The following is a 12425-nucleotide window of genomic DNA, read 5'->3' as shown; positions in this document are numbered from 1 at the left end:
AACCTAAGGATCAAGTATTTTTCCAACTTTTTTTAGTACAAGCAATACCTCAAGTTTATATTCGCCTTTCCTTGGTTATTTTTGTAACCCATGATGATATGATTTTTCTTGGCCCCGGTGCCTCAGCACTCTTTTAGGCTCTTTGTCAATGTTCGTGCCACTGCGGGCAAGAAGAAGAGGATATGTGACTACAAAATCTAGCCGAAATTGCCGAAAGAACACAAATTTGCAAAAGATTATCTGCAGAAGGACTCCAACATGTTCTGCATAGTACTTTTGATTTAGAATAATTAGAAAAATACAATATGATTGGACGGAGTTTAAACAACGTTAAGAATTCAAGACGGGAGTGAAAACATGATGCAACATTCCTCCAATAAGGATCGCCAAAAACCAAAGAAAATTGAACACGAAAACTTACGTACGCAGCTAATTGAAAGGAACCCTGGAAACGCAAGATCTACATCTTTTTAATGCTTATAGTCCAAAGAAGATCTGCATCGGATTGCACTGTTATTTTCTCTCCCTTGACGAGATTTGAAGTACTTATCAGACCACCAAACCTCATCTCTGTTTCAGCTGGAAAAGAAAAGTAAGAGCGAGTTAGGCTCCGGCAATAATTGCACAGCTACGAACAGATAAAAAGTTTTCACCATATCTCATCCCAATGACACCATACTGTAAGAAAGCCCTCAACCCAAGTCTCAATACAGTTCCCACCAACAAACTCTACGAGACTTGTACATACGGTTCCCTCTCAAATTAGATAGGTTATGTGACCACAATCTTGCCATACACGGGCTGTTAGATAACCCGAAACATGAACAATGAAATCAATACCAGGCACGCCCTTTTCCTTTTTGGTTACGCTTAAGTAGGTCAGAACAGGAAGAGGTGACCAGACAATTATATGCTAAGTGAATCGTAATACAATGAAGGTAAGAATTAACTAGCCTTACGCCCTTAAGAGATACTCACCGAGATCCCATTGAAGCCCCGTGGTTGTAGTACTTCCAGATGGCATCCCAATGGGTACGAGTCCACAATGAGGGCCTTCAACAGAAGACTGAATATGAATCTCATGGCGGTGTGTTCTTGGAAGAAGATGGACGAGGCAATCATCAGATATGAGAATTATTCGAATGTTTGAGAATCGACATAACACGTTGATGTTTCCAATCTCGTGGTCAAACCGTCCACCAAGTGCCCCAGCAACCAGAATGCATAGCTGCCAATACATCAAGAAGAAATTCAGTTCATGTACAGAGTTGAAAAATCACAATAAGTTGCAAGGAGTAAGGACAACATTTTAGTTACGGAAAGTTTTACTAAAGCACCTACAAAATCAGACTAAATTCCAAAGCAGAAAAACAAAAAGAACGTTGAAACGATAACAATATACAACATACAACATACATTAGACTTATCTAGGTTTGGTGCCGAGTGACATATGTATGCTATACACTTATGCAGATCCGTCGTGTCCTGATCCTCAGATTCATTAATAATTTGGGTTCCCTGCATTCAAATGAAAAAGAGATCCTGAGAAAAGGCCAGATCACCGATGTATGCAGATCAAGGAGCAACAGTACCTCCACGACACCAAGTGCAATATACGTAAATAGGCTGAATCATTTCCCACATAACTCAAAAGATGACAACATTAACAAACAATTCCACAAGTTTGCTAGATATGACAAGGAATGACGGCTAAACATACTAAGATCCGTGTTCAAATGAGCTCACTTACCATACTAGCATAAAATTCCAAGACATCCTTTCGGATTGAATCCATGTCGCCTTTAATAACATCTGGCTTGTACCTGGCACAAATATCAGCACTTAGCATCAAAAAGTGGAAATTCGTCCTCATAAACAAACAAACAACAACAAAGCCTTATGAATCGTTGAAGGCGACTGTGGTCGGTTTTGCACCAAGTCTTCCGTTGCTAACGGAAAATTACACTCCAGTTTATGCCTTCCAAACAAGGCCCCACTAATGGTTCAAAACATAAAAAAAAATGGCTAATTTCGAGAAAAATTAAGCAAAAGGCTGAAATTGCTTCAAACAACAAAAAGAGGTCTGGAAAAAGCAACAGCAACGGATTTGAACAACGTCATAAAGCAATCAACTTTAACAATTAAACTAACACAGTGAAAGAATCGAATCAATCAAAAGCCATACTTTACACTTCACAGTAAAATTCCACCAAAAACTAACTTTCAAAATCCAGAAAAGTAAAAGATTAACCTTTTCCGAACATCTACGGCGTTATCGTGGGGTAGCAGAAGAGGCATGTCGTCGTAAACGCGATTGGCACCGCCGTCCGCACACAGACGTAGTTGTGCTGCTCTAAACAAACACGCACCACAAAAAGCTCAGAGAAACAAATCGAAAACTGTAAAATTGGACAATTGAAAAGGAAGAGAGTTGCAGGATAAGTACCGTGGTTCCAGAGCAGGGGAGCGAATCTCGGGAGGCTCTGGTTGAGCACGACGAGCGCGTAGGTCGGAGACGGCGTCTGGTTGGGCGGGAGCGTAGGGAGGAGGAAGGCGGAGGAATGAGACATGAGGTCCATGGATTTAGATGTCATTCGGCGGCGGTCTTCGGTGGCGTGGTTTGCTTTTCTGTTAGTCTGGATTTGCGGTGGACTAAATGCCAACGCGAAGAGTCAAAACTCAAATTTTGTTATTTTTGGAGGTAAAGTCAAAACCCAATTAAAGTAGAAGAGGATTCCACCTTTCATTCAATTCAACCGACTAGCGCACACATTCGGTCCATTTATCAGTGGTATACGTCAACTTGACGTTGATAGTTTCTTTTGAAAATTACACAAAAACACTTTAATTATGACTCGAACTACAATATCATACCAAATATCTGAAAAATTACAATTTCATATCTTATCTTATAAATTTGTTACAATGTCAGATTTCCGTAAGTTTATTTTTCAATTTTTTTGTTAAATTCTGACGTGGCTTAAGGCATAATCCACTTCCTAACCCAACAGATAAAAAAATTATTTAATATATTTTTAAAACTATTGTGGGACCCACCCCACAATTTCCATCTCTCCTTTGGCTCACTCTTTCCCTGCGTTGCCTCCACTGAACGCCATCGGAATTGATACCAAAGAATTGAGAGAGAGAGAGAGAGAGAGAGAAATGTGGGGATGGGTACCATAAATTTTTAAATAAAATATTGACTTGTTTTTTTTTTAATTTTTTAATATTTAATTAATATTTTTTAAATAAAATATTTTAACAATATTTTTAAAGAAAAACTAATGAAAATGACTTCAAAACTTTAGACTTTAACAAAAACCTATATAATAAGTTTATTTAATGGTTAGGACAAAGCCCAATACTTAATTAGTCCAATCAACATGGCCCAGCAAAAATAATCTAATATGTTTCCAATTTTACCCCCGATGATTTTTTATTTTTTCTGTTTGTTATTTGTCCGTTAGTTTATTCATGTCATGAAACTATAATTTGCGAAGCATTAGAAAATCTCATAGCTGGATCATTTAAGAGAGGAGAAAGATAACAAACAACTGCTAAAATTGCCGCCGATTGGAACCAACCCATGTATGCAGCTTCCTCGATCCTCTTCTTATGCAGCTTCCTCGAATTCCGCACCTGACCCGTTTACCCATTTAATCGGCGCATTTAGGAAGTGGGGTGCCAAAGTGGGTTGCTCCCGTTTGAAAGAGAAGCACAAGCAGCTGCAGTTCTGCAACAAATTCACTGCGAATCAGAATGGGGGGAGTCGAAACTGGAGCATGTTAGCGTGTTGGTGAAGGTGTGGACTTGGATTACTGATAATTTGGATAATTTGTATTCGTGCCCGTGTGGGTTGAGCTGTTTGTGGACTAAATCTTATGTTCTTGTTAACAAGCCTGATGCTTTGCTGTTTGAGACCACTACACCTCCCCTTCAGGTACTCCATTTTGTTTTCTTAATGTTATATACTAGTACAGAATACGCACGAACCATGGGTTTTTAATTTTTCATAATGAGAAGTACAAAAAGTAAAATTATATTTGCGCTTGAGGTAACGAGTTTGTTGCTGGAATATTTTTGTATCCTTTGAACCCCTTTTTCTTAAGCTTGATTACATTATCTACTCTTTACTTACCAAATGTATTACTCGTTGAACCAAGCTAAACAACAACTGAGGCATATTTACTCATGAAAAAGTTTCTTGGTTTCGACTTTGTGTAGCTCAAGGAAGGAAGGGATTGGAAGATGTGCATCAGCTGCATAATTGAATTGAGGAGAGAGAGACTGATTTCTTGCCTTCTCCAATTCCTTCCTTCTGGGATTTGTCTTGGTATTCTGCAATGAAGGCTGAGATGGAAGTTATCAGGTCCGAAATGCTCGATAGGGAAAACATTCAGAAGTTTTGGGATGAGAAAATGAATGCAGAGAAAACCCGTGGTCTTGAGGTGGAGAAGGCTTATCTTGCTGCCCTTAGTGATTCGGAACAGGAGAAGATTATCCAAGAAAAGAATTTTGCCGAGATTTAAAGGATAAGTCCGCTATGGACTGCCAGAGGCAATTACTTCTCAGTCCCAAGGAAGAGGTCAATAAGATGTCCAAAAAGCTTGCATCTGAAAATGTTCAGTTTCATAAATAGTGTTGTTTCGGTTTCATAAGTAGTGTTCAGTTTCATAAATAGTGTTGGCTTAGTTTCATAAATAGTCTTAGTTGCATTTGATTTGTAAATCCATGAAATTATATTCGCAATTTGATTTCGTTCAATTGACGCGCTATAATACTATATTTGTTATATATAAATTATATTATATATTATATGTATTATTCGGGTTTAGATTCATAAATAGTCAATTTCAGAAATAATGTACCCGTGTTCAGTTTAATAAATAGTCAGTTTCAGAAATAGTGTACTAGTGCTCAGTTTCATAAATAGTCAGTTTTATAAATAGAGTAGTTAGTTTCAGAAATAGTGTAGTCAGGTCTAGAAATTGTGTACCCGTGTTTAGTTAGTGTACCCATGTTTAGTTTTATAAATAGTCAATTTCAAAAATAGTGTATTCGTGTTCAGTTTCATAAATAGTCAATTTCAGAAATAGTGTACCCGTGTTCAGTTTCATAAATAGTCAGTTTCAGAAATAGTGTAATCGTGCCCAGTTTCATAAATAATCAGTTTTATAAATAGTGTAATTATTTTCTGAAACAGTGTAGTCAGTTCTAGAAATTGTGTACCTGTGTTTAGTTAGTGTACCCATGTTTAGTTTTATAGATAGTCAGTTTCAGAAATAGTGTACTCATATTCAGTTTCATAAATAGTCAATTTCAAAAATAGTGTGCTCGTGTTCAGTTTCATAAATAGTTAGTGTACCCATGTTCTATATGTCTTTTTTCTTCTTCTGCATTCTATATTTTCATTTTCTTTTACTTTATTCAATCTAAAGATTAAATTTCCTAATGGGTATTATAACATGAGCTGGAATCATGGTAATGAGATACACTCAAATGCTTGATAAGCTTCCCCTTCTCTTTCCCATCATGTATATCCTTCCTGGTGTATCCTCAATTAAATGGTTGTGCATGCAGAGCATCCTAATGATGATCTCGGGTTTCTTCCGCTTGTTACCAGATCTTCCTAAGCTGTTTGGGATACCAATAGACCACTCCAAGTGGTGGGACTCGGCTGCTATTCCCATGTGGTCTACGACATTACCGGGGCCTTATTATGCGTGGACAGAGATTTGTAGACTATGAAGAAGCGACATTGAGGAGGAGAAAGAAGGGAATGAGACACGTTACATCAAATTACCAATTTGATTTCAAGTTCTTGAACTGTGTTCCTTCTGTCCCTTCCCCTTTGGAATAGGCTGGCACAACACAGCCTGGCAGTTCCCACACACCACAACTGTTTGCAAGTGACTGAGCATAGTGGTTCTGCACAAACGTATTCGATTACATTCACTTTTAAACAACAAATAAATACTCTTATTTCCTAGCACATATTTAATAAATACTTAAACAAAAACAGCAAAAAAGGATAAAAATTCACATGTTGAAGCACCCCTGGCACTTGACATCCTATTCAAGTTCAAAACATTCGAAACTAGTATCATCACACTTAACATTCAAAACTAAACAAACTAAATACAAAACTCATCTTTCGACAAAAAAAAAAAAATACAAAACCCAAAATTTGAGGGAATAAGAATAAATACAAAACCCAAAAGCGTAAGCATCCATCGATTAATATCCATATTATAAAGAAAGAGTTGGGGGTCTGTACAAGCCTCTTGATCTTGTGCTTCCTTTTCTCAAGCTCAGCTGGTGGATGGAGCTAGTGGCGGATCCAGGAATCTTATCCCAAGGGGTCGCAGTGTAAAAGTTCAATAAGGATAGCGCGCGTAGCGCGAAATTTTTTTTTAACAGAAACGGCATGCATATCGTCATTTCATTGGGATAGCGCGACTAGCTACTCCAAAATCCTTGTTCAAAGGTCCTAAACGTACAAAAAAAATATCTAAGAAGTCTAAAATTTAGAAACACATTAAGCATATATGCCATATAACTTAAGATATTTTGAATAATTATATCTAATTTTTCAAAAATAAAAATAAAAATCTCATGTAATGAATTGGATGGTTTCATAATAAAAAAACTAGAAAGCAATGCCAGACATCCCCAAACTACGTACATTGCTATCATCAAAGAAATCCCCTAACCAAACACACGTGGCTTAACGCGCTTAACGTGCTGTCAAGTTATATGGGTGGCTTACATTTGTAAATGTCTGGCATTGCTTTGATGATAGCAATGCAAACACCTCCAACGGTCAGAAAAGCATTGCAAACACCTTCCATCACTCACATTAGCAAGAGACTCACAAACAGAGACCATATTTTATTCTTTTTTATTCTTTGCTTTTCCCCATCTTGAATATAAAAATTTAAACCTGGGTATTGACAGCCCATTTTTCCTTTTTGAAAACGTCAACTTAATGCTAGCTATCCAAATGTGATTGGACAAAATTATAAAATAAATTTTATGGGAAAGTTTGAGATGGTCACGTGAGAAGGAAAGGATGAGAGAGAAACTCATCTTCTTCCTCCTTTCGTCGCAAGAACAGAACCTGAAAAACTTAGAAATTCCAGAACACTGCACTCGTTTTGCCCAGGTTGCTTTTAAAAAAAAACAGGCGCGCAGCGCCTTCTCCTTCGTCTTCGTTTTGCCCAGCCGCCGAGGAGCCTTTCGTCGAACAGTTGGTGTGCAGCCAAGGGGTCGCACCAGTCAGCTCCAAGGGGTCGTTCCACCATCTCCAAGGGGTCTCTAAGGTAGTTTCCATGGCTTCCAAGGGGTCGTGTGACCCCATTGACCCCACTGTGGATCCGCCTCTGGATGGAGCAAATCGATTATCGTTCTGAACCACCATCTTGATTGAAATTGAAGATCGTAGAAAATAGCGGCAACCACGAATGGAAGACTCTAGGGAGCGAGCGAGCTTGCAACGATGGCTGGTGCGAGAGCAATTTTGATCTGGTATTTTGGTTGAAACTTTAGGTGGAACTGGTTTCAAAGGAAACCATGACAAGGCAATCTCTGAATCTGCTGGAATATCCGTACCAAACAATCCTTCATTTAATTCACCTAGGGCTGGCTTCCGTTGGGGTAATTTTGGAAACTTGATTTTGTTCATTTTGGGCTCTGTAATCCAGCCCGTATGAAATTTGGGGCTCTTGTCCTCATGATTAATTTTGAGGTGTTTTTTATTAAAGAAAACTTTAGGATGGTTTTTGATTAAATTAATCTTGATCCAAGCCCTTTTCATTAAAGTTCCTTATTTTTAATTTTTTTATATTTAATTAATATTTTATCCAGTTGGGCAAGAGAGTAGGCCCTACCTTAAGCCACCTAAGCATTTAACAGAGAAATTGACAAATAAATTGACAAAAATCTAACACTGCAACAAATTCGTAAGATGACGTTTAACATTGTAATTTTTAAACATGAAGAATGAGATTGTGGTTTGATCCATAGTTGAGGCAATTGCTTAATAAATCTTAAATCCATTTCCAAATACATTATAAAGATTTCCTTAATACTCACGGAAAATATTTGGACAAATATTTTTTTTACATGTATTAACACTCACGATTTTCAATCAGTTTTGCAAATTCATACATAAATCACCGTTCATTTAATTTATTTTCAGATTCGCCTCACTGTGAAGTTTTGAAAATTAAGGTAAGGCTTTCTATTGAGATTCTTGAGTGTCTAAGCCCATTTGACAATGTTATTTGTTGCTCAATAAATTGTAAAACTGCTTCCAAATTCCTTAAAAAGTTTAATTTAATGCTCAGGAAAAATATTTTATGAAAATAAAAAATTTGCATTTTTGTCAAAAAAACATGGATGATAGGCGGGTTCAATGCATGCAAAACAAGGCGGCTGCACTCATAGAAAATGGGGTTGGCTTCCTGGAACACAAAACGAGGCGAGCTTCACGCACGAGAAACGAGTCGGGATATGTCGCACACAGGCCAGCATTTCGTGTGGAAAATGAGGCTGGTTCCGTGCACGCCAAAACGACTTAGGCTTTGTGGACACAAAAAAGGGAAGGCTTCTGGCACATAAAAATATGCAGACACCTCACATACAGAATGAGGCGAACCCAGGCACACAAGACGAGGCGGCTCAGTGTACACAGAACGAGACAAACTCCCTGGTGATCAGAAAACGAGTTTGGCTCCACGCACGGAAAAATATATTTTGAAGAACATGAATGTGATAGTTTGTCGTACTAGTAAGAGAAGTGAAAGAAAAATGAACAAAAAGGATGTGCTATCCACACATCCCATTTTACTTCTCACACACCCCTTGATAATTTATGTCCGTTGATCTTCTTCAATTCATCCGATTTGACGGCCGAAAATTAAAAGGGTGTGTGAGAAGTAAAATGAGGTGTGTGTGGATATCACACCCCTTAACAAAAATGATTGAAATTCTTGGGGGTGCCAGAATGCTACATGGTAACACGTGACTTTTTGCCTCCCCCAAGAATTTCAATCGTTTTTGTACATTTTTCTTTTATTTCTCTTACCACTACAACAAACTATCATATTCATGCACTTTAAACTATACTTTTCCGTGCAAAATCTATTATAATTTGTATTTAAACACTTGTAATCAGCAATTTAAAACCTAAATTTAACGATATTTGAACCTAATTTTTATTTTTGTTAATTTTTTCTTTTATCAAAATCTAAACTACATATTAATATAACTCTCTTTGTCAACCAAAAAAGAGTAAACGACTATTTAACAAAACAAAATTTTGCTATTTTTTTAGTTAAGCCTCATCTACAGGTGATTTTAACATCTTTAATTTTATAAAAAAAAAAATTTAAAATATACATTTTAACATCTATATGTTGTTCACTTATTTTTTTTTACTTTTTGGCTTAAATATTTTACTAAGTATACACTTGTTGCTTGATAAATCATAAATCCACTTCCAAATACATTATAAAAATTTCCTTAATGCTCACGGATAATATTTGGACAAAATAAAAAATTTGCATTTTTTACAAAAAATTGCTCAAGAAAAAATATTTTGCAAAAATAAAATAATTCGCATTTTGTAAAAAAAAACATGGGTGTTAAATAGGTTTGACGCACGTAAAACGAGACGGACTCAACTCACGCAAAATGAAGTTGACTATGGCATGCAAAATAGAGCGGGCTGCGCTCACAAAAAATGGGGCGGGCTTCCTAGCATGCAAAACAAGGCGAGCTTCGCGCACTAGAAATGAGGCGAGATACGTTGCAGAAATCTAGGCCAGCCCTACGCGCGAAAAACGAGGCTGGCTTCGTGCACACCAAAAAGATGCGAGCTCTGTGGATGCAAAAAGGGGTGGGGTTCTTGCACTTAAAACGATGCAGACACCTCACATGCAGAACGAGGCAAACCTAGACACAAAGAACGAGGCGGGCTCCACGCACGTAGAACGAGACGAACTCTCAGGTGCTTAAAAAACGAGTCGGGCTCCACGCATAGAAAAATATATTTTGAAGAACTTGAATGTGGTAGTTTGTTGTAATGGTAAAAGAAATAAAAGAAAATTAACAAAAATGATTGAAATTACTGGGGTGGCAGAACGTCACGAGTGACTTTCTGGTTGCCATCTGCCACCCCAAGAATTTCAATCATTTTTGCACATTTTTCTTTTATTTCTCTTAACACTACAACAAATTATCATATTCATGCCCTTTAAAATATATTCTTCCATGCCAAATATATTATAATTCGTATTTAAACACTTGTAATCAACCATTTAAAACCTAAATTTAACGATATTTGAACTTGATTTTTCTTTTTGTTAATTGTTGTCTTTTCTCAAAATCTAAACTATATATTTATAGAATCCTCTTTGTCAACCAAATGAGAGTGAAAAACTATTTAACAAAACAAAATTTTGTTATTTATTGTTTAAGTCTCACATACAGGTGATTTTAATATATCTATGTTGTTCACTTATTTTTTTTACTTTTCGGCTTAAATATACTACTAAATATACACGTGTTGCTGGATAAATCGTAAATTCGCTTCCAAATACATTATAAAGATTTCTTTAATGCTCACGGAAAATATTTGGACAAAATAAAAAATTTGCATTTTTTTTCAAAAAAAACCGTGGATTAACACTCACGATTTTCAGTCGGTTTTGCAAATTCGTACATAAATCACCATTCAATCCATTTATTTTCACATTTGCCTCACTATGAAGTTTTGAAAATTAAGATGAGGCTTTCTATTGAGATTGTTGAGTGTCTAACCCCATTTGACAATGTTCTGGAACTCACTACTATGGTTTTCAATTCTTGGCTTAAATATTCTACTAAATATACATTTGTTGCTCAATAAGCTGTAAAATTGCTTTCAAATTCCTTAAAATTTTAACTTAATGCTTAGGAAAAATATTTTGCGAAATAAAAAAATTCGCATTTTTGTCAAAAGACATAAGTGTTAGGTGGGCCCAACGCACGCAAAACAAGATAGGCTCATCTCACGCAGAACGAGCCGGACTTTGGCAAGCAAAACAAGGTGGACTACGCTCATAGAAATGGGGCGGGCTTCGAGCGGTACCTTTTCTTCACATGCAAGTGAAATATTATAAATGAACTACAAATTCGATATTAAATTATTAAAATATTATAAATGAATGACAAGTTCAATATTAAATTACTAATACTCTATCTTTTTATTTTCACGCGACTTGCCACCAAATTTTTGATCTCCTAAATAGATATCGTTGGGTGACGGGTCAGAAACAAAAGGGAGGAGTTCAAAAGCAGAGTTCATTCTCTCCCTTCGTGAGAGTTCTTTCTCCCCTTGTGAGAGTTTGTTTTTAACTGCTTCCTCCCTCTTCCGTCGCCGGCCCTGTCTGTGTCCAGGGTCGGTGGCCGTCTCCCGTTTCACTTTTTCTTCTTTTATTTTCTGCATGCTCGTTGGCCTGTGTTTTGTCCCCATTGTTTCGGCCCAATTTACCTACAATCCTAGCTCTGATCCCCTATTCTTCCAATCTCAGTTTCCCATTCACATCCTTAGTTCTCTTCCTTCACCATCCTATCCATCAAACCTTGCTCCGTCATTCCTCTGTCTCACTCAATTTGGGCTCTACAGGCCATTTTTCTTAACGCAACTTGTTGCGCACTCTCGAAAGGTGCGTACAGCTCCAGCTTTGGTGGAAACACCACCACCTTCCATGTGTATGCCTTTAATGGCATTGTTACTGGTGGGATCTCCTTCCCTCTAGTTTCCTTTAATATGTGGCTTAGATCTATTTGCATTGAGACGATGAAAAGGCAGATGAAAAGGCAGATGAAAAGCCACAGAATAAATCTATGCCACATATTTTCTATGCAAATTGAAGATTCAAGACAGATGAAAAGGCTTCAACTCCCATCATTAAGATGACAAGAAACCTAGAAAATATCACATGTATACCCCTTAACAGATCTAGAAGGGAATCTCCAAAAACACCCCATCAATGGCAAATATTTAAAGAGATATCACCCAACTCTTTAGGATGTTAAGGATTGTTACATTGAATGACTTTGTGATTATCCGACCCAAACCACCCATACCAATATGTATAAAAGAATTTCTACTCTATAGTTAACCAACATTTGTCACAAACATTTGTTGATTAAATAACCTACAGACTATGGACACAACGCTTTACATCAGTCTACAACACGCATTTGCATTCATAATTAAATATAAAATTGAAGGGGATGAGTGAGAGTTGGGGGAGGAGGAAGCTGGCGGTCATACGTTTTCTGAGCATGTCGATAAATTGGCCTTCAATGGTCAATTGGTTCAAATCATAGTTTCACTTGTATCTTTAAAATGTTCTCATTCATCTAATGTG

The 12425-nt window shown here is 37.0% G+C and overlaps 1 protein-coding gene and 2 long non-coding RNA genes across 4 annotated transcripts; 1 reads left to right on the top strand and 2 right to left on the bottom strand.

Annotated features, from left to right (window-relative positions):
• Window positions 1–225: 225 nt before the first annotated feature.
• On the bottom strand, window positions 226–2720 carry LOC126589342 (thiamine pyrophosphokinase 1-like). 2 transcript variants are annotated; one of them, XM_050254608.1, is made up of 6 exons: window positions 2447–2720; window positions 2252–2348; window positions 1751–1823; window positions 1417–1518; window positions 979–1228; window positions 226–579 (listed from the first exon to the last, which is right to left on the bottom strand). In XM_050254608.1, exons 1-6 carry the CDS (start codon window positions 2592–2594, stop codon window positions 461–463), a joined length of 789 nt encoding a protein of 262 aa, XP_050110565.1. In that variant the 5' UTR covers window positions 2595–2720; the 3' UTR covers window positions 226–460. The 2 variants fall into 2 exon arrangements, with proteins under 2 accessions (XP_050110565.1, XP_050110566.1); XM_050254609.1 differs by having other exon boundaries at window positions 2252–2353; window positions 2447–2594.
• A 750-nt stretch (window positions 2721–3470) lies between these two features.
• On the bottom strand, window positions 3471–4285 carry LOC126590776 (uncharacterized). Its single transcript, XR_007612153.1, has 2 exons — window positions 4142–4285; window positions 3471–3736 (listed from the first exon to the last, which is right to left on the bottom strand). It is a non-coding gene; the product is annotated as an uncharacterized LOC126590776 (long non-coding RNA).
• On the top strand, window positions 3672–4767 carry LOC126590775 (uncharacterized). The gene is made up of 2 exons (XR_007612152.1): window positions 3672–3943; window positions 4228–4767. It is a non-coding gene; the product is annotated as an uncharacterized LOC126590775 (long non-coding RNA).
• Window positions 4768–12425: the final 7658 nt, after the last annotated feature.

Source organism: Malus sylvestris, chromosome 11 (genome assembly GCF_916048215.2).
Source record: "Malus sylvestris chromosome 11, drMalSylv7.2, whole genome shotgun sequence".
NCBI lineage: Eukaryota > Viridiplantae > Streptophyta > Magnoliopsida > Rosales > Rosaceae > Malus > Malus sylvestris.
The sequence above is the reverse complement of the archived record's forward strand: the minus strand, read 5'-3'. Positions and strand labels throughout refer to the sequence as shown.

What these genes read in the sequence shown, in the direction of transcription:
- LOC126589342 (XM_050254608.1), bottom strand. Translation starts at nt 2,594, where the DNA reads ATGACATCTAAATCCATGGACCTCATGTCTCATTCCTCCGCCTTCCTC. An exon ending in GCCGTAGATGTTCGGAAAAG is followed by an intron (nt 1,824 to 2,251) that starts GTTAATCTTTTA and finishes TATTTGTGCCAG; the next exon opens with GTACAAGCCAGATGTTATTA. An exon ending in CAAACCTAGATAAGTCTAAT is followed by an intron (nt 1,229 to 1,416) that starts GTATGTTGTATG and finishes ATGTATTGGCAG; the next exon opens with CTATGCATTCTGGTTGCTGG.